At 46.6% G+C, this 22,132-nt stretch overlaps 1 protein-coding gene across 2 annotated transcripts in view; it reads left to right on the top strand.

Moving 5' to 3' along the window:
- The first annotated feature begins 1,426 nt into the window (after positions 1-1,426).
- Positions 1,427-22,132, top strand: part of donson (DNA replication fork stabilization factor DONSON) — a 33,142-nt gene continuing 12,436 nt past the window's right edge. Inside the window, exons 1-8 of one of the 2 annotated variants that reach the window (XM_080494121.1) lie at positions 1,427-2,189; positions 5,408-5,593; positions 5,673-5,845; positions 8,214-8,289; positions 10,683-10,785; positions 13,705-13,780; positions 13,856-13,978; positions 17,509-17,707. In XM_080494121.1, coding sequence (XP_080350247.1) covers positions 1,506-2,189; positions 5,408-5,593; positions 5,673-5,845; positions 8,214-8,289; positions 10,683-10,785; positions 13,705-13,780; positions 13,856-13,978; positions 17,509-17,707 — 1,620 coding nt within the window. In that variant the 5' untranslated portion in view covers positions 1,427-1,505. Of the gene's footprint in view, positions 2,190-5,407; positions 5,594-5,672; positions 5,846-8,213; positions 8,290-10,682; positions 10,786-13,704; positions 13,979-17,508; positions 17,708-22,132 lie in introns of both variants that reach the window. The other variant, XM_080494120.1, reaches the window with a different exon arrangement.

The following is a 22,132-nucleotide window of genomic DNA, read 5'->3' as shown; positions in this document are numbered from 1 at the left end:
GCACATGTAGTTTATTGCTTATTTTTGTTGGCACAATGAATGAAAGGCAAAGCTTTTGTTTTGAGTCTTTTAATATGTGTGACATGTCTTTTTTTTGTTAAACTCAGTCAGTTTAGTAGCAATTAGGATAATTGGTTTACAGTGAATGTTAATACTGATAATCACAAGAGTGTTCTTGTCTTTTCTTTCTGTTGTTGAAGTTGTTGAAGAAATACGAGTCTCCATGGCAACTACGACCGACCCCTGCTGTCTGATCCTCTTCTCTCTGCATGACACTCTGCACCCAAATACAACCTCAAACACAACGCAGAGCGACACAGGCGCTCCCAGAGCAGACACACAGAAACTTTAGGTTACACTTCCACATAACAACTAAGATATGATATGGCATACCAATAAATGTATAAATTAAGAAACACGTTGACAGACCATTTGGAGTTCACTCTATTTCTCTCTCACACACGTACACACCAATAACACATGTCTTCATATTTTTGTTTTAGTGGGCTGTGAGTATTTTAGATCTTTTGGTACTATTTCAGACACACACACACACACACACACACACACACACACACACACACACACACAACCTGTTGACATTCGTATTAAACCTTGAGGTCTATGTTTTATGCAGTTGTGTTGAAATAAAACGTCACCAAAACAAACTGTCACAACGAGGAAGGTTTATTTTTCAGTGTGTGTCGGCTCACAGTTCACTGCTGGTTCCAAACGTGTGTCTGTGTAGAAGTTAACATTCTATCTATCTATCTATCTATCTATCTATCTATCTATCTATCTATCTATCTATCTATCTATCTATCTATCTATCTATCTATCTATCTATCTATCTCTCTCTCTCTCTCCATCCATCCATCCATCCATCCATCCATCCATCCATCCATCCATCCATCCCTCTCTCTCTCTCTCCATCCATCCATCCATCCATCCATCCATCCATCCATCCCTCTCTCTCTCTCTCTCCATCCATCCATCCATCCACCCATCCATCCATCCATCCATCCATCTATCTATCTATCTATCTATCTATCTATCTATCTATCTATCTATCTATCTATCTATCTATCTATCTATCTATCTATCTATCTATCTATCTATCTATCGTTGACTTCAACTGTGTTTTATAAATAAAGTTTCTTGACCAAAAAAACCACTAAAAAAACTACCTCTACGGTGAGTTTACTTGCCCTCCGTAGTGTGGTGATCAGGATCCAGTAAACTTCCTCACATCGAGTGACTGTAACAGGAATAAACTGCTCCACTCTCAGTATTTTCAAAGTGACGGTTTATTTTCAGAAAAATGATCCAGCCTCGCTTGCTTTAAGTCTACAGGGCATTTTAAAGCGTTTTTATTTCCAACATTGAGCTTTCCCATGTCTAAAAACGCACCATACGTCATCACCCTGCGCCCCGGAAGTGTGGAGGAGGAAAAGTCTAAGAACTGAGATCCAGAACCTTCTCCAGGAACCAGAACCTTCTCCGACATGGACCAGCATACTGGATACTCCCCGAGCTTCAAGCGACCTGCTGAAATCCTCCGAATGAGGAGGAGACGGTCCGGACTGGGATTGTCCTCCAGACCCGCGCTCAGCCCCGGAGCGAGCAGCTCCTCAACGGCCTGCCCCGGGTTCTCCCCGGAGCCACTCTCCCACTGCAGAACCCCCTCCACTGCGGGGACCAAACGGAGGAACCCCTTCAGACATCTGGAGCCTAAGCGCAGTCCCAAGAAGACCCGCGTGGCTGAATCTGATGAGGAGGACGATGGGGAGTCCTCACAGAGAGACTGTATGCCACTTCTGTATTCTAATGACAGGGTCCGGGAGGCAGACCACCAGGACCGGTCCGGGGAGGCAGACCACCAGAACCGGTCCCTGGAGACAGACCACCAGGTCCGGTCCCGGGAGACAGACCAACAGGACCAGTCCGGGGAGGCAGACCACCACGACCGGTGCGGGGAGGCAGACCACCAGAACCGGTCCCGGGAGACAGACCACCAGGTCCGGTCCCAGAAGGCAGACCACCAGGACCACCAGGACTGGTCCCAGGAGACAGACCACCAGGTCCGGTCCCAGAAGGCAGACCACCAGGACCACCAGGACTGGTCCCAGGAGACAGACCACCAGGACCGGTCCCAGGAGGCAGACCACCAGGAGAACATCCACAGCAGGGTACCGTTGTGTTTTTATAAGCTTCACAGCATCCAGACAGTTCCACCCTGAAGTCCACAGGTCTTAATATCATGTGTGAATGTGGTTCCTTTCTGTTTAGAGGACAAAGTCTACAAGGTTCTTCAGTAGGTGATGTGATGGACTCACACCTGTTACATTAGAGCTGGATGGCAGGATCCCAGCTGGGAATGGTCCCTCCATGGTGGTGAGCTCAGCTGTGGATGGTCCCTCCATGGTGGAGAGCTCAGCTGTGGATGGTCCCTCCATGGTGGATGGTCCCTCCATGGTGGCGAGCTCAGCTGTGGATGGTCCCTCCATGGTGGATGGTCCCTCCATGGTGGATGGTCCCTCCATGGTGGAGAGCTCAGCTGTGGATGGTCCCTCCATGGTGGATGGTCCCTCCATGGTGGCGAGCTCAGCTGTGGATGGTCCCTCCATGGTGGATGGTCCCTCCATGGTGGATGGTCCCTCCATGGTGGTGAGCTCAGCTGTGGATGGTCCCTCCATGGTGGAGAGCTCAGCTGTGGATGGTCCTTACATGGTGGAGAGCTCAGCTGTGGATGGTCCCTTCATGGTGGATGTTCCCTCAATGGTGGAGAGCTCAGCTGTGGATGGTCCCTCCATGGTGGATGTTGCCTCCATGGTGGGGAGCTCAGCTGTGGATGGTCCCTTCATGGTGGATGTTCCCTCCATGGTGGAGAGCTCAGCTGTGGATGGTCCCTCCATGGTGGAGAGCTCAGCTGTGGATGGGCACTCCATGGTTGATGGTCCCTCCATGGTGGAGAGCTCAGCTGTGGATGGTCCTTCCATGGTGGAGAGCTCAGCTGTGGATGGGCACTCCATGGTTGATGGTCCCTCCATGGTGGAGAGCTCAGCTGTGGATGGGCACTCCATGGTTGATGGTCCCTCCATGGTGGAGAGCGCAGCTGTGGATGGTCCTTCCATGGTTGATGGTCCCTCCATGGTGGAGAGCTCAGCTGTGGATGGGCACTCCATGGTTGATGGTCCCTCCATGGTGGAGAGCTCAGCTGTGGATGGGCACTCCATGGTAGAGAGCTCAGCTGTGGATGGGCACTCCATGGTTGATGGTCCCTCCATGGTGGAGAGCTCAGCTGTGGATGGTCCTTCCATGGTGGAGAGCTCAGCTGTGGATGGGCACTCCATGGTTGATGGTCCCTCCATGGTGGAGAGCTCAGCTGTGGATGGGCACTCCATGGTTGATGGTCCCTCCATGGTGGAGAGCTCAGCTGTGGATGGGCACTCCATGGTGGAGAGCTCAGCTGTGGATGGTCCCTCCATGGTTGATGGTCCCTCCATGGTGGAGAGCTCAGCTGTGGATGGAGGATTGCAGTTTGACGTCCAGAAACTGAAGATGTCTGATTGTTTCCTGCTGAAAGATGTTTAGTTCTCTTTGTTCTTGCCATTGTTCCCCAACGTTTCCTTTTCTCTTCACCGAAACGAGAAGGTCTGTTTGGATTGATCAGTGTCTCATCTTTTGGTTTGATGAGAATAACTCTGGAGCTACAGACAAGAAGGTCAGTGATTCAGTGAGAATAACAGAGGAGCTACAGACAACTTTGAATACTGAAGGTTTCTGGACCAACCAGACCAGGAGGAGGAGTAGAACTACAGGATAACTGATGTTTAAAATGAATCATGACTAGTTGAACTACAGGATAACTGGTGTTGAAATGAATCATGACTAGTTGAACTACAGGATAACTGATGTTTAAAATGAATCATGACTAGTTGAACTACAGGATAACTGGTGTTGAAATGAATCATGACTAGTTGAACTACAGGATAACTGGAGATGTTTAAGATGAATCATGACTAGTTGAACTACAGGATAACTGATGTTTAAGATGAATCATGACTAGTTGAACTACAGGATAACTGATGTTTAAAATGAATCATGACTAGTTGAACTACAGGATAACTGATGTTTAAAATGAATCATGACTAGTTGAACTACAGGATAACTGATGTTTAAAATAAATCATGACTAGTTGAACTACAGGATAACTGGTGTTTAAAATGAATCATGACTAGTTGAACTACAGGATAACTGACGTTTAAGATGAATCCATGACTAGTTGAACTACAGGATAACTGGTGTTTAAAATGAATCATGACTAGTTGAACTACAGGATAACTGACGTTTAAGATGAATCATGACTAGTTGAACTACAGGATAACTGGTGTTTAAAATGAATCATGACTAGTTGAACTACAGGATAACTGACGTTTAAGATGAATCCATGACTAGTTGAACTACAGGATAACTGGTGTTTAAAATGAATCATGACTAGTTGAACTACAGGATAACTGACGTTTAAGATGAATCATGACTAGTTGAACTACAGGATAACTGGTGTTTAAAATGAATCATGACTAGTTGAACTACAGGATAACTGACGTTTAAGATGAATCATGACTAGTTGAACTACAGGATAACTGGTGTTTAAAATGAATCATGACTAGTTGAACTACAGGATAACTGACGTTTAAGATGAATCATGACTAGTTGAACTACAGGATAACTGATGTTTAAGATGAATCATGACTAGTTGAACTACAGGATAACTGACGTTTAAGATGAATCATGACGTGTTGAACTACAGGATAACTGGTGTTTAAAATGAATCATGACTAGTTGAACTACAGGATAACTGACGTTTAAGATGAATCATGACTAGTTGAACTACAGGATAACTGACGTTTAAGATGAATCATGACTAGTTGAACTACAGGATAACTGGTGTTTAAAATGAATCATGACTAGTTGAACTACAGGATAACTGGTGTTTAAAATGAATCATGACTAGTTGAACTACAGGATAACTGACGTTTAAGATGAATCATGACGTGTTGAACTACAGGATAACTGGTGTTTAAAATGAATCATGACTAGTTGAACTACAGGATAACTGATGTTTAAGATGAATCATGACTAGTTGAACTACAGGATAACTGGTGTTTAAAATGAATCATGACTAGTTGAACTACAGGATAACTGGTGTTTAAGATGAATCATGACTAGTTGAACTACAGGATAATCTCAGCTTTGGGCTCAGAAGTAGAACGAGGTATAACATGCCAGTATTTGTCTGGCTAATCAGCTGTTGAGTCTAAAGAAGTACTTTGTAGTGAGAGAAGAGTGTTTGCGAGTTGTGCCACAGTGTCTGGAGCGTGTCTGTGTATTCCTGCTATTACAGGACCGTGGCTGTGACGCTCCGCCCTCATGCACAGACTACCCTGCAGACTGGAGCTTGAAAACCCGCCTGGTGATCACCTCGCCCCGGTCCCTGTCCTGGGCCCAGCAGCCCAGAGCCCAGGAGGAGGCCCTGGCTCTGCACCACCACTGCAGGGCTCACTTCAGTGGGCTGCCGACCGGCCTCTCGGTAGGCCTCCCCCCCGGTGTCTGGAGAGTCCTGCCTCAGAAGGACCCTCTGGGTTGACCCTCCCACCCTGTGTCTGCAGGATCCTGGCTCCTGCCCTGAGCTGCGCGTTGCCTTGCAGCAGGCGCTGGTCTACTGGCAGCACCCGTCCCTGCCCTGGCTGTCCCTGTTCCCCCGGGTCAACGCCAGCTTCACCGGAAACAACTGCCCCTGGAGCCTCGACAGCACCGTGCAGCACAGTCTGAGGAGGGACTGGTGAGTCACAGTCTGAGAATGGAGGCACTGTCTGAAGAGGGAGTCACAGTCTGAGGAGGGAGTCACAGTCTGAGGAGGGACTGGTGAGTCACAGTCTGAGAATGGAGTCACAGTCTGAGGAGGGACTGGTGAGTCACAGTCTGAGATTGGAGGCACTGTCTGAAGAGGGAGTCACAGTCTGAGGAGGGAGTCACAGTCTGAGGAGGGACTGGTGAGTCACAGTCTGAGAATGGAGGCACTGTCTGAGGAGGGAGTCACAGTCTGAGGAGGGAGTCACAGTCTGAGGAGGGACTGGTGAGTCACAGTCTGAGAATGGATTCACAGTCTGAGGAGGGACTGGTGAGTCACAGTCTGAGGAGGGACTGGTGAGGCACAGTCTGAGGAGGGAGTGGTGAGTCACAGTCTGAGAATGGAGTCACAGTCTGAGGAGGGACTGGTGAGTCACAGTCTGAGGAGGGAGTGGTGAGTCACAGTCTGAGAATGGAGTCACAGTCTGAGGAGGGACTGGTGAGTCACAGTCTGAGGAGGGAGTGGTGAGTCACAGTCTGAGGAGGGAGTCACAGTCTGAGGAGGGACTGGTGAGTCACAGTCTGAGGAGGGACTGGTGAGTCACAGTCTGAGAATGGAGGCACTGTCTGAAGAGGGAGTCACAGTCTGAGGAGGGAGTCACAGTCTGAGGAGGGAGTCACAGTCTGAGGAGGGACTGGTGAGTCACAGTCTGAGAATGGAGTCACAGTCTGAGGAGGGACTGGTGAGTCACAGTCTGAGAATGGAGGCACTGTCTGAGGAGGGAGTCACAGTCTGAGGAGGGACTGGTGAGTCACAGTCTGAGAATGGAGTCACAGTCTGAGGAGGGACTGGTGAGTCACAGTCTGAGAATGGAGTCACAGTCTGAGGAGGGACTGGTGAGTCACAGTCTGAGAATGGAGGCACTGTCTGAGGAGGGAGTCACAGTCTGAGGAGGGAGTCACAGTCTGAGGAGGGACTGGTGAGTCACTGTCTGAGGAGGGAGTCACAGTCTGAGGAGGGAGTCACAGTCTGAGGAGGGACTGGTGAGTCACAGTCTGAGGAGGGAGTCACAGTCTGAGGAGGGACTGGTGAGTCACAGTCTGAGGAGGGAGTCACAGTCTGAGGAGGGACTGGTGAGTCACAGTCTGAGAATGGAGTCACTGTCTGACGAGGGACTGGTGAGTCACAGTCTGAGGAGGGAGTCACAGTCTGAAGAGGGAGTCACAGTCTGAGGAGGGAGTCACAGTCTGAAGAGGGAGTCACAGTCTGAGGAGGGACTGGTGAGTCACAGTCTGAGAATGGAGTCACAGTCTGAGGAGGGACTGGTGAGTCACTGACGAGGGACTGGTGAGTCACAGTCTGAGAATGGAGTCACTGTCTGAGGAGGGAGTCACAGTCTGAGGAGGGAGTCACAGTCTGAGGAGGGACTGGTGAGTCACAGTCTGAGAATGGAGTCACTGTCTGAGGAGGGAGTCACAGTCTGAGGAGGGACTGGTGAGTCACAGTCTGAGGAGGGAGTCACAGTCTGAGGAGGGAGTCACAGTCTGAGGAGGGAGTCACAGTCTGTCCTCTACCCTGTTTCAGAGCGCTCAGTCTGTCCTCTACACTGTTTCAGGTCTCTCAGTCTGTGCTCTACACTGTTTCAGGTCTCTCAGTCTGTGCTCTACACTGTTTCAGGTCTCTCAGTTTGTCCTCTACACTGTTTCAGGTCTCTCAGTCTGTGCTCTACACTGTTTCAGGTCTCTCAGTCTGTGCTCTACACTGTTTCAGGTCTCTCAGTCTGTGCTCTACACTGTTTCAGGTCTCTCAGTTTGTCCTCTACACTGTTTCAGGTCTCTCAGTCTGTGCTCTACACTGTTTCAGGTCTATCAGTTTGTCCTCTACACTGTTTCAGGTCTCTCAGTCTGTCCGCTACACTGTTTCATGTCTCTCAGTCTGTGCTCTACACTGTTTCAGGTCTCTCAGTCTGTGCTCTACACTGTTTCAGGTCTCTCAGTCTGTGCTCTACACTGTTTCAGGTCTCTCAGTCTGTGCTCTACACTGTTTCAGATCTCTCAGTCTGTGCTCTACACTGTTTCAGGTCTCTCAGTTTGTCCTCTACACTGTTTCAGGTCTCTCAGTTTGTCCGCTACACTGTTTCAGGTCTCTCAGTCTGTCCTCTACACTGTTTCAGGTCTCTCAGTCTGTGCTCTACACTGTTTCAGGTCTCTCAGTCTGTGCTCTACACTGTTTCAGGTCTCTCAGTTTGTCCTCTACACTGTTTCAGGTCTCTCAGTTTGTCCGCTACACTGTTTCAGGTCTCTCAGTCTGTCCTCTACACTGTTTCAGGTCTCTCAGTCTGTCCTCTACACTGTTTCAGGGCACTCAGTCTGTCATCTCTCTACGGTCTGCTGAAGTCCGGACTTTGTCCATACTTCTACCTCTGCTCCCACCAGGTAAGCTTCACTTTTTGTTCTCCATGTGCAATTCACAGTGTTGTTTGATGGTAGTTCACAGTGTTGTTTGATGGTAGTTCACAGTGTTTGTTGGTAGTGCACAGCTTTGTTTGATGGTAGTTCACAGTGTATGTTGGTAGTGCACAGCTTTGTTTGATGGTAGATCACAGTGTTGTTTGATGGTAGTTCACAGTGTTGTTTGATGGTAGTTCACAGTGTTGTTTGATGGTAGTTCACAGTGTTTGTTGGTAGTGCACAGCTTTGTTTGATGGTAGTTCACAGTGTATGTTGGTAGTGCACAGCTTTGTTTGATGGTAGATCACAGTGTTGTTTGATGGTAGTTCACAGTGTTTGTTGGTAGTGCACAGCTTTGTTTGATGGTAGTTCACAGTGTTTGTTGGTAGTGCACAGCTTTGTTTGATGGTAGTTCACAGTGTTGTTTGTTGGTAGTGCACAGCTTTGTTTGATGGTAGTTCACAGTGTTGTTTGTTGGTAGTGCACAGCTTTGTTTGATGGTAGTTCACAGTGTATGTTGGTAGTGCACAGCTTTGTTTGATGGTAGATCACAGTGTTGTTTGTTGGTAGTTCACAGCATTGTTTGATGGTAGTTCACAGCATTGTTTGATGGTAGTTCACAGCTTTGTTTGATGGTAGTTCACAGTGTTGTTTGTTGGTAGTGCACGGCATTGTTTGTTGGTAGTTCACAGTGTTTGTTGGTAGTTCACAGCATTGTTTGATGGTAGTTCACAGCTTTGTTTGATGGTAGTTCACAGCTTTGTTTGATGGTAGTTCACAGTGTTGTTTGTTGGTAGTGCACGGCATTGTTTGATGGTAGTTCACAGCATTGTTTGTTGGTAGTTCACAGCATTGTTTGATGGTAGTTCACAGCATTGTTTGATGGTAGTTCACAGCGTTGTTTGGTGGTAGCTCGAAGCATTGTCTGATTGTAGTTCAAAGCGTTGTTTGATGGTTCTTCACAGCATTGTTTGATTGTAGTTCACAGTGTTGGTTGTAGGTAGTTCACAGTGTTGTTTGTTGGTAGTCCACAGTGTTGTTCGTTGGTATTTCACAGCGTTGATTGATGGTAGTTCACAGCGGTTTGTGTTGGTAGTGCACAGCATTGTTTGATGGTAGTTCACAGTGTTGTTTGTTGGTAGTTCACAGCATTGTTTAATGGTAGTTCACAGCATTGTTTGATGGTTGTTCAGTGTTGTTTGAACTACCAACAAACAACACTGAACAACCATCAAAGTGTTGTTTGATGGTAGTTTACAGCGTTGTTTGATGGTTGTTCACAGCGTTGTTTAATGGTAGTTCACAGCGTTGTTTGGTGGTAGCTCAAAGTGTTGTTTGATGGTAGTTCAAAGCGTTGTTTGATGGTTTTTCACGCTGTTGTTTGATGGTAGTTCACAGTGTTGTTTGGTCGTTCACAGTGTTGTTTGATGGTAGTTCACAGTGTTGTTTGATGGTCGTTCACAGTGTTGTCTGATGGCAATTCACATCATTGTTTGATCATAGTTCAGTGACTTTTCTTGGTAGTTCATGGCATTGTTTGTGTGTAGTTTACAGCATTTCTTGTTGGTAGTTCACAGCATTGTTTATTGGTAGTTTATAGCATTTTTTGTTGGTAGTTCACAGCATTGTTTGATGGTTGTTCACGGTGTTGTTTGTTGATAGTTCAGTGTTTTTGGTTTGTAGTACACAGTGTTGTTTGATGGTAGTTCAGTGTTGTTTGATGGTAGTTAACAGCGTTTTTGATGGTAGTTCACAGTGTTGTTTGTTGGTAGTTCACAATGTTGTTTCTTGGTAGTTCACAGCGTTGTTTGTTTGTAGTTCACAGTGTTGTTTGATGGTTGTTCACAGTGTTGTTTGTTGATAGTTCAGTGTTTTTTGTTTGTAGTACACAGTGTTGTTTGATGGTAGTTCACAGTGTTGTTTGATGGTTGTTCACAGTGTTGTTTGTTGATAGTTCAGTGTTTTTTGTTTGTAGTACACAGTGTTGTTTGATGGTTGTTCACGGTGTTGTTTGTTGATAGTTCAGTGTTTTTGGTTTGTAGTACACAGTGTTGTTTGATGGTAGTTCAGTGTTGTTTGATGGTAGTTAACAGCGTTTTTGATGGTAGTTCACAGTGTTGTTTGTTGGTAGTTCACAATGTTGTTTCTTGGTAGTTCACAGCGTTGTTTGTTTGTAGTTCACAGTGTTGTTTGTTGGTTGTTCACAGTGTTGTTTGATGGTAGTTCACAGTGTTGTTTGTTGATAGTTCAGTGTTGTTTGATGGTAGTTCACGGTGTTGTTTGATGGTAGTTCACAGTGTTGTTTGTTGATAGTTCAGTGTTGTTTGATGGTAGTTCACAGTGTTGTTTGTTGATAGTTCAGTGTTGTTTGTTTGTAGTTCACAGTGTTGTTCAGGGCTGCCGGTTTGGGAGGGTGCAGCAGTATCACTGCCCTAATGTCTCCGACCACCAGAGGGCTTCGAGAGGCCATCAAGGCTGAAGGTAGGACCCAAACCTTCCGCCTCATAAATAAATAAATAGTAAATTATGTCATTACATGAAGTTACTGGCACGCAAAATGATAACGCTGTGATTTCTACAGAGCTAAAAAAGGACAAACTAAATGAATATATAAGCAGCGGCAGGGTGCGCCCAGTTGCGTGAAGCTGGCAGTCCTGGATTGTCTCTGAGCACAGCAGCATGATTGTCGACTGTGCAGTTTTCAGCAGTCATTTGGAGAGATTAGCCCCATTTACACGACAACGTTCCAGGTGGCAACGCCTGGTTTGTTTCAGGAAAGCTTTGCGTTTATACCACAATGTTCTGAATTAGATCATTGACTGACAATGATGTTGTTTCTCTGCCAAGCCACAGGTAGGTGCTGTTAGGTGTTTTTGTAATGCAGAGAATAAAACGCTATAAACGTGAACACAATGGAGAGAAGTGGACTGATGATGAACTGGATGCTGTTAGAGCAGAATCTCAACTATAAAACTACCGACCAGGAGGATAAAACCGGGACTGGGAGTCAGCACATTATGTTTACTGGCTCATGGGCAGAAGAACTATTTACCACCGCGAAAGTGTTCATGCTCAGTAAATGTAGCCTCCGCTGTCTCTGTGGGGGGAGTCGGGATGAAAAGTGACGGTTGCAGTAGATCCGAGCAGCGCTGTCGTTTAAATGGACCCCCTGAATGCGGTGAAGGTGTTGTGGTGGTGTAAACAGGACCTTCCAGACTCCAGTTATGGCGGGGAGGGGCAGGAACATGTATGGAGTCATGTTGACTAGAGAGTTTAGGTGTCGTTTTAGATCCAGCGGTTCAAACTACAACCTTATTATCACCGATCATAACAGGCAGGAACATGTATAGAGTCATGTTGACTAGTGAGTTTAGGTGTCGTTTTAGATCCAGCGGTTCAACCTACTGTATTATCACCGACCATAACAGGCAGGAACATGTATGGAGTCATGTTGACGAGAGAGTTTAGGTGTCGTTTTAGATCCAGCGGTTCAAACTACAACCTTATTATCACCGATCATAACAGGCAGGAACATGTATGGAGTCATGTTGACGAGAGAGTTTAGGTGTCGTTTTAGATCCAGCGGTTCAACCTACTGTATTATCACCGACCATAACAGGCAGGAACATGTATAGAGTCATGTTGACTGGAGAGTTTAGGTGTCGTTTTAGATCCAGCAGTTCAAACTACAACCTTATTATCACCGATCATAACAGGCAGGAACATGTATGGAGTCATGTTGACGAGAGAGTTTAGGTGTCGTTTTAGATCCAGCGGTTCAACCTACTGTATTATCACCGACCATAACAGGCAGGAACATGTATAGAGTCATGTTGACTGGAGAGTTTAGGTGTCGTTTTAGATCCAGCAGTTCAAACTACAACCTTATTATCACCGATCATAACAGGCAGGAACATGTATAGAGTCATGTTGACGAGAGAGTTTAGGTGTCGTTTTAGATCCAGCGGTTCAACCTACTGTATTATCACCGACCATAACAGGCAGGAACATGTATAGAGTCATGTTGACTGGAGAGTTTAGGTGTCGTTTTAGATCCAGCAGTTCAAACTACAACCTTATTATCACCGATCATAACAGGCAGGAACATGTATAGAGTCATGTTGACGAGAGAGTTTAGGTGTCGTTTTAGATCCAGCGGTTCAACCTACTGTATTATCGCCGACCATAACAGGCAGGAATATGTATGGAGTCATGTTGACGAGAGAGTTTAGGTGTCGTTTTAGATCCAGCGGTTCAAACTACAACCTTATTATCACCGATCATAACAGGCAGGAACATGTATAGAGTCATGTTGACTAGAGAGTTTAGGTGTCGTTTTAGATCCAGCGGTTCAACCTACTGTATTATCGCCGACCATAACAGGCAGGAACATGTATAGAGTCATGTTGACTAGAGAGTTTAGGTGTCGTTTTAGATCCAGCGGTTCAACGTACAACCTTATTATCACCGACCATAACAGGCAGGAACATGTATGGAGTCATGTTGACTAGAGAGTTTAGGTGTCGTTTTAGATCCAGCGGTTCAACCTACTGTATTATCACCGACCATAACAGGCAGGAACATGTATAGAGTCATGTTGACTGGAGAGTTTAGGTGTCGTTTTAGATCCAGCGGTTCAACCTACTGTATTATCGCAACCATAACAGGCAGGAACATGTATAGAGTCATGTTGACTAGAGAGTTTAGGTGTCGTTTTAGATCCAGCGGTTCAACCTACTGTATTATCACCAATCATAACAGGCAGGAACATGTATAGAGTCATGTTGACTAGAGAGTTTAGGTGTCGTTTTAGATCCAGCGGTTCAACCTACTGTATTATCACCGACCATAACAGGCAGGAACATGTATAGAGTCATGTTGACTAGAGAGTTTAGGTGTCGGTTTAGATCCAGCGGTTCAAACTACAACCTTATTATCACCGATCATAACAGGCAGGAACATGTATGGAGTCATGTTGACTAGTGAGTTTAGGTGTCGTTTTAGATCCAGCGGTTCAACCTACTGTATTATCGCGACCATAACAGGCAGGAACATGTATAGAGTCATGTTGACTAGAGAGTTTAGGTGTCGTTTTAGATCCAGCGGTTCAACCTACTGTATTATCACCGACCATAACAGGCAGGAACATGTATAGAGTCATGTTGACTAGAGAGTTTAGGTGTCGTTTTAGATCCAGCGGTTCAACCTACTGTATTATCGCGACCATAACAGGCAGGAACATGTATAGAGTCATGTTGACTAGAGAGTTTAGGTGTCGTTTTAGATCCAGCGGTTCAACCATAACAGCCAGGAACATGTTCAGCAAAGTGGAGGATTTGTAGTTTTCATAGAGAAAGATGTTTGCTGTCACCAGGTAAAAGGTTGGGTTTCCTCTTTCAGGCATTGAGTTCAGCCTTCCTCTCGTGGAGGAGAGCAAGAAGAGCAGAAGAGAACACGGAGGAGAAGAGGAGGAAAGGTGTGTGTTGTTACAATCACTGTTGATGCTGGTTCTGAAGAACTTGGTGGGAGGTGTGTGTGCTTGGTGTTTTAGACTGAAGGAGGCTGCAGATCTTCAGCACAGTGATGGAGACGATGGAGACGGCAGCTTTTACTGGCTGAAGGAGATCGGAGTGCAGGACCAAATCAAGAAGCCCGAAAGCCTCCTGATGCAGCTGTATCCTCCTGACCGGAACAGTTCTGTTTCACACTGGTGAGGAGGTTCCTCCTGACCAGAACAGTTCTGTTTCACACTGGTGTGTCCTGAGTGAGGAGGTTCCTCCTGACCAGAACAGCTCTGTTTAACACTAGTGAGGAGGTTCCTCCTGACCAGAACAGCTCTGTTTCACACTGGTGAGGAGGTTCCTCCTGACCGGAACAGTTCTGTTTCACACTGGTGAGGAGGTTCCTCCTGACCAGAACAGTTCTGTTTCACACTGGTGTGTCCTGAGTGAGGAGGTTCCTCCTGACCAGAACAGCTCTGTTTAACACTAGTGAGGAGGTTCCTCCTGACCAGAACAGCTCTGTTTCACACTGGTGAGGAGGTTCCTCCTGACCAGAACAGCTCTGTTTAACACTGGTGAGGAGGTTCCTCCTGACCAGAACAGTTCTGTTTCACACTGGTGTGTCCTGAGTGAGGAGGTTCCTCCTGACCAGAACAGCTCTGTTTAACACTAGTGAGGAGGTTCCTCCTGACCAGAACAGCCCTGGTTCACACTGGTGTGTCCTGAGTGAGGAGGTTCCTCCTGACCAGAACAGCTCTGTTTCACACTGGTGAGGAGGTTCCTCCTGACCAGAACAGCTCTGTTTCACACTGGTGAGGAGGTTCCTCCTGACCAGAACAGCTCTGTTTAACACTGGTGAGGAGGTTCCTCCTGACCGGAACAGTTCTGTTTCACACTGGTGAGGAGGTTCCTCCTGACCAGAACAGCTCTGTTTCACACTGGTGAGGAGGTTCCTCCTGACCAGAACAGTTCTGTTTCACACTGGTGTGTCCTGAGTGAGGAGGTTCCTCCTGACCAGAACAGCTCTGTTTAACACTAGTGAGGAGGTTCCTCCTGACCAGAACAGCTCTGTTTCACACTGGTGAGGAGGTTCCTCCTGACCAGAACAGCTCTGTTTAACACTGGTGAGGAGGTTCCTCCTGACCAGAACAGCTCTGTTTCACACTGGTGAGGAGGTTCCTCCTGACCAGAACAGCTCTGTTTCACACTGGTGAGGAGGTTCCTCCTGACCAGAACAGTTCTGTTTCACACTGGTGTGTCCTGAGTGAGGAGGTTCCTCCTGACCAGAACAGCTCTGTTTAACACTGGTGAGGAGGTTCCTCCTGACCAGAACAGCTCTGTTTCACACTGGTGAGGAGGTTCCTCCTGACCAGAACAGCTCTGTTTCACACTGGTGAGGAGGTTCCTCCTGACCAGAACAGTTCTGTTTCACACTGGTGTGTCCTGAGTGAGGAGGTTCCTCCTGACCAGAACAGCTCTGTTTAACACTAGTGAGGAGGTTCCTCCTGACCAGAACAGCTCTGTTTCACACTGGTGAGGAGGTTCCTCCTGACCAGAACAGCTCTGTTTAACACTGGTGAGGAGGTTCCTCCTGACCAGAACAGCTCTGTTTAACACTGGTGAGGAGGTTCCTCCTGACCAGAACAGCTCTGTTTAACACTGGTGAGGAGGTTCCTCCTGACCAGAACAGCTCTGTTTAACACTGGTGAGGAGGTTCCTCCTGACCAGAACAGTTCTGTTTCACACTGGTGTGTCCTGAGTGAGGAGGTTCCTCCTGACCAGAACAGCTCTGTTTAACACTAGTGAGGAGGTTCCTCCTGACCAGAACAGCTCTGTTTCACACTGGTGAGGAGGTTCCTCCTGACCAGAACAGCTCTGTTTAACACTGGTGAGGAGGTTCCTCCTGACCAGAACAGCTCTGTTTAACACTGGTGAGGAGGTTCCTCCTGACCAGAACAGCTCTGTTTCACACTGGTGAGGAGGTTCCTCCTGACCAGAACAGCTCTGTTTCACACTGGTGAGGAGGTTCCTCCTGACCAGAACAGCTCTGTTTCACACTGGTGAGGAGGTTCCTCCTGACCAGAACAGCTCTGTTTAACACTGGTGAGGAGGTTCCTCCTGACCGGAACAGTTCTGTTTCACACTGGTGAGGAGGTTCCTCCTGACCAGAACAGCTCTGTTTCACACTGGTGAGGAGGTTCCTCCTGACCAGAACAGTTCTGTTTCACACTGGTGTGTCCTGAGTGAGGAGGTTCCTCCTGACCAGAACAGCTCTGTTTAACACTAGTGAGGAGGTTCCTCCTGACCAGAACAGCTCTGTTTCACACTGGTGAGGAGGTTCCTCCTGACCAGAACAGCTCTGTTTAACACTGGTGAGGAGGTTCCTCCTGACCAGAACAGCTCTGTTTAACACTGGTGAGGAGGTTCCTCCTGACCAGAACAGCTCTGTTTAACACTGGTGAGGAGGTTCCTCCTGACCAGAACAGTTCTGTTTCACACTGGTGTGTCCTGAGTGAGGAGGTTCCTCCTGACCAGAACAGCTCTGTTTAACACTAGTGAGGAGGTTCCTCCTGACCAGAACAGCTCTGTTTCACACTGGTGAGGAGGTTCCTCCTGACCAGAACAGCTCTGTTTAACACTAGTGAGGAGGTTCCTCCTGACCAGAACAGCTCTGTTTAACACTGGTGAGGAGGTTCCTCCTGACCAGAACAGCTCTGTTTCACACTGGTGAGGAGGTTCCTCCTGACCAGAACAGCTCTGTTTCACACTGGTGAGGAGGTTCCTCCTGACCAGAACAGCTCTGTTTAACACTGGTGAGGAGGTTCCTCCTGACCAGAACAGCTCTGTTTAACACTGGTGAGGAGGTTCCTCCTGACCAGAACAGCTCTGTTTAACACTGGTGAGGAGGTTCCTCCTGACCAGAACAGTTCTGTTTCACACTGGTGTGTCCTGAGTGAGGAGGTTCCTCCTGACCAGAACAGCTCTGTTTAACACTAGTGAGGAGGTTCCTCCTGACCAGAACAGCTCTGTTTCACACTGGTGAGGAGGTTCCTCCTGACCAGAACAGCTCTGTTTAACACTGGTGAGGAGGTTCCTCCTGACCAGAACAGCTCTGTTTAACACTAGTGAGGAGGTTCCTCCTGACCAGAACAGCTCTGTTTAACACTGGTGAGGAGGTTCCTCCTGACCAGAACAGTTCTGTTTCACACTGGTGTGTCCTGAGTGAGGAGGTTCCTCCTGACCAGAACAGCTCTGGTTCACACTGGTGAGGAGGTTCCTCCTGACCAGAACAGTTCTGTTTCACACTGGTGTGTCCTGAGTGAGGAGGTTCCTCCTGACCAGAACAGCTCTGGTTCACACTGGTGTGTCCTGAGTGAGGAGGTTCCTCCTGACCAGAACAGCTCTGGTTCACACTGGTGTGTCCTGAGTGAGGAGGTTCCTCCTGACCAGAACAGCTCTGTTTCACACTGGTGAGGAGGTTCCTCCTGACCAGAACAGTTCTGTTTCACACTGGTGTGTCCTGAGTGAGGAGGTTCCTCCTGACCAGAACAGCTCTGGTTCACACTGGTGTGTCCTGAGTGAGGAGGTTCCTCCTGACCAGAACAGCTCTGTTTCACACTGGTGAGGAGGTTCCTCCTGACCAGAACAGCTCTGTTTCACACTGATGTGTCCTGAGTGGTAGGCTCCTTGACCTGTGGTGTAGTCAGAAAGAGAACCACACCGTGTCCTTGGACCACAAGCCTGAGTCTGTGGCTGTGGTGCAAGGACTGCACACCTTCACCCTCATCAACTTCCTCATCAATTCCAAGAGCATCGTGGCTGCAGCTGGTTCCCAGGCCGGCCTACCTCCCACGCTACTGTCCCCGGTGGCCTTCAGAGGAGCCAGCATGCACATGCTGAAGGTTTGTCTCTTCACACTGTAAATACCAGAAACACCACTTCCTTCATTTGTCCACAGCTTTATTTTGCTATCATCGCTGTTTCCCTTGAGAAAGTTCTGTCTAAAAGAACACAGTAGAAGTGATGCCCACCCCCCACACACACACCTTCCCACATGTTCCCTGTGTACAGTATTACTGTTAAACCTTCCCACATGTTCCCGATGTACAGTATTACTGTTAAACCTTCCCACGTGTTCCCTGTGTACAGTATTACTGTTAAACCTTCCCACATGTTCCCTGTGTACAGTATTACTGTTAAACCTTCCCACGTGTTCCCTGTGTACAGTATTACTGTTAAACCTTCCCACATGTTCCCTGTGTACAGTATTACTGTTAAACCTTCCCACATGTTCCCTGTGTACAGTATTACTGTTAAACCTTCCCACATGTTCCCGGTGTACAGTATTACTGTTAAACCTTCCCACATGTTCCCTGTGTACAGTATTACTGTTAAACCTTCCCACATGTTCCCCGTGTACAGTATTACTGTTAAACCTTCCCACGTGTTCCCTGTGTACAGTATTACTGTTAAACCTTCCCACGTGTTCCCCGTGTACAGTATTACTGTTAAACCTTCCCACGTGTTCCCAGTGTACAGTATTACTGTTAAACCTTCCCACATCGCAGTATACAGTATTACTGTTAAACCTTCCCACATGTTCCCCGTGTACAGTATTACTGTTAAACCTTCCCACGTGTTCCCTGTGTACAGTATTACTGTTAAACCTTCCCACATGTTCCCAGTGTACAGTATTACTGTTAAACCTTCCCACATGTTCCCCGTGTACAGTATTACTGTTAAACCTTCCCACGTGTTCCCAGTGTACAGTATTACTGTTAAACCTTCCCACATCGCAGTATACAGTATTACTGTTAAACCTTCCCACGTGTTCCCAGTGTACAGTATTACTGTTAAACCTTCCCACGTGTTCCCTGTGTACAGTATTACTGTTAAACCTTCCCACGTGTTCCCAGTGTACAGTATTACTGTTAAACCTTCCCACGTGTTCCCTGTGTACAGTATTACTGTTAAACCTTCCCACGTGTTCCCTGTGTACAGTATTACTGTTAAACCTTCCCACGTGTTCCCTGTGTACAGTATTACTGTTAAACCTTCCCACGTGTTCCCTGTGTACAGTATTACTGTTAAACCTTCCCACGTGTTCCCCGTGTACAGTATTACTGTTAAACCTTCCCACGTGTTCCCCGTGTACAGTATTACTGTTAAACCTTCCCACGTGTTCCCCGTGTACAGTATTACTGTTAAACCTTCACACGTGTTCCCCGTGTACAGTATTACTGTTAAACCTTCCCACGTGTTCCCCGTGTACAGTATTACTGTTAAACCTTCCCACGTGTTCCCTGTGTACAGTATTACTGTTAAACCTTCACACATGTTCCCCGTGTACAGTATTACTGTTAAACCTTCCCACGTGTTCCCAGTGTACAGTATTACTGTTAAACCTTCCCACGTGTTCCCTGTGTACAGTATTACTGTTAAACCTTCCCACGTGTTCCCAGTGTACAGTATTACTGTTAAACCTTCCCACATCGCAGTATACAGTATTACTGTTAAACCTTCCCACGTGTTCCCTGTGTACAGTGTTACTGTTAAACCTTCCCACGTGTTCCCCGTGTACAGTATTACTGTTAAACCTTCCCACGTGTTCCCCGTGTACAGTATTACTGTTAAACCTTCCCACGTGTTCCCCGTGTACAGTATTACTGTTAAACCTTCCCACGTGTTCCCCGTGTACAGTATTACTGTTAAACCTTCCCACGTGTTCCCCGTGTACAGTATTACTGTTAAACCTTCACACATGTTCCCCGTGTACAGTATTACTGTTAAACCTTCCCACGTGTTCCCAGTGTACAGTATTACTGTTAAACCTTCCCACGTGTTCCCTGTGTACAGTATTACTGTTAAACCTTCCCACGTGTTCCCAGTGTACAGTATTACTGTTAAACCTTCCCACATCGCAGTATACAGTATTACTGTTAAACCTTCCCACGTGTTCCCTGTGTACAGTATTACTGTTAAACCTTCCCACGTGTTCCCAGTGTACAGTATTACTGTTAAACCTTCCCACATCGCAGTATACAGTATTACTGTTAAACCTTCCCACGTGTTCCCTGTGTACAGTGTTACTGTTAAACCTTCCCACGTGTTCCCAGTGTACAGTATTACTGTTAAACCTTCCCACATCGCAGTATACAGTATTACTGTTAAACCTTCACACATGTTCCCCGTGTACAGTATTACTGTTAAACCTTCCCACGTGTTCCCAGTGTACAGTATTACTGTTAAACCTTCCCACGTGTTCCCTGTGTACAGTATTACTGTTAAACCTTCCCACGTGTTCCCAGTGTACAGTATTACTGTTAAACCTTCCCACATCGCAGTATACAGTATTACTGTTAAACCTTCCCACGTGTTCCCTGTGTACAGTGTTACTGTTAAACCTTCCCACGTGTTCCCCGTGTACAGTATTACTGTTAAACCTTCCCACGTGTTCCCCGTGTACAGTATTACTGTTAAACCTTCCCACGTGTTCCCCGTGTACAGTATTACTGTTAAACCTTCACACGTGTTCCCCGTGTACAGTATTACTGTTAAACCTTCCCACGTGTTCCCTGTGTACAGTATTACTGTTAAACCTTCCCACGTGTTCCCCGTGTACAGTATTACTGTTAAACCTTCCCACGTGTTCCCAGTGTACAGTATTACTGTTAAACCTTCCCACGTGTTCCCTGTGTACAGTATTACTGTTAAACCTTCCCACGTGTTCCCAGTGTACAGTATTACTGTTAAACCTTCCCACATCGCAGTATACAGTATTACTGTTAAACCTTCCCACGTGTTCCCTGTGTACAGTATTACTGTTAAACCTTCCCACGTGTTCCCCGTGTACAGTATTACTGTTAAACCTTCCCACGTGTTCCCTGTGTACAGTATTACTGTTAAACCTTCACACATGTTCCCCGTGTACAGTATTACTGTTAAACCTTCCCACGTGTTCCCAGTGTACAGTATTACTGTTAAACCTTCCCACGTGTTCCCTGTGTACAGTATTACTGTTAAACCTTCCCACGTGTTCCCAGTGTACAGTATTACTGTTAAACCTTCCCACATCGCAGTATACAGTATTACTGTTAAACCTTCCCACGTGTTCCCTGTGTACAGTATTACTGTTAAACCTTCCCACGTGTTCCCAGTGTACAGTATTACTGTTAAACCTTCCCACATCGCAGTATACAGTATTACTGTTAAACCTTCCCACGTGTTCCCTGTGTACAGTATTACTGTTAAACCTTCCCACGTGTTCCCAGTGTACAGTATTACTGTTAAACCTTCCCACATGTTCCCCGTGTACAGTATTACTGTTAAACCTTCCCACGTGTTCCCAGTGTACAGTATTACTGTTAAACCTTCCCACATCGCAGTATACAGTATTACTGTTAAACCTTCCCACGTGTTCCCTGTGTACAGTGTTACTGTTAAACCTTCCCACGTGTTCCCCGTGTACAGTATTACTGTTAAACCTTCCCACGTGTTCCCAGTGTACAGTATTACTGTTAAACCTTCCCACATCGCAGTATACAGTATTACTGTTAAACCTTCCCACGTGTTCCCTGTGTACAGTATTACTGTTAAACCTTCCCACGTGTTCCTGGCAGGGTGGTTCTCATGTTGGAGTATGTACATTTGGTTGCTCGGGGGAGAAACACTGATGCTCCAGCTGTTTGTCTGCAGGTCAATAACAAGTTCTCAGCTCACTGTGATGACAATCTGCAGTCTTTGTTCCTGAACTGCATTTGAAAGAGTTTATTTTCTCAGTCCTGAAGGACGTCTCTGAGCTCAGCAGCATGATTCTCTGCTGGTTGGCTTCCAGGAATATAAGTTGTCTGGAGGTTTGAGATTGAACTTTCCATTCAGTTTTCATGGTGTGGACGGTCACCGAGATATATAGTGACATGTTATCTGATGGCCAGGTGCAGCTGTCGGTCATTCTCTCACAACTGATTTATGTGAACCTCTTTTATAACTTTATGATATCATATGGGATTTTCTGGAGAAGCATTTCTGTCCCAGTAGCTCAGTGGACATCTAGAGACTTTAGAGCTTAACATTTGTTCAGCTTCACTTTCACTTCGAGCTTCACGTGACAAGGTCACAGCCAAATGCTTTATTAACTGTCATCTCCAAAAACAGCAGTTAATATTAATAATAACTTTTATTTGTATAGCGCTTGCAAGAACACTCATAAAATCATCAAGCATAAAATGGAGAAACAACATTAAAAACAGTTCAGATCAACTTATTTTATTATCCGTATTTCTGACTAGGTTTTAAAAGCAGTTCTGAACAGGTGAGTTTTGATGAGA

The sequence above is a fragment of the Lipophrys pholis genome (assembly GCF_963383615.2).
Source record: "Lipophrys pholis genome assembly, contig: SCAFFOLD_44, whole genome shotgun sequence".
NCBI classification, from domain to species: Eukaryota; Metazoa; Chordata; class Actinopteri; order Blenniiformes; family Blenniidae; genus Lipophrys; species Lipophrys pholis.
Note: the sequence above shows the minus strand (reverse complement) of the source record. Positions and strands in the feature narration are given on the sequence as shown.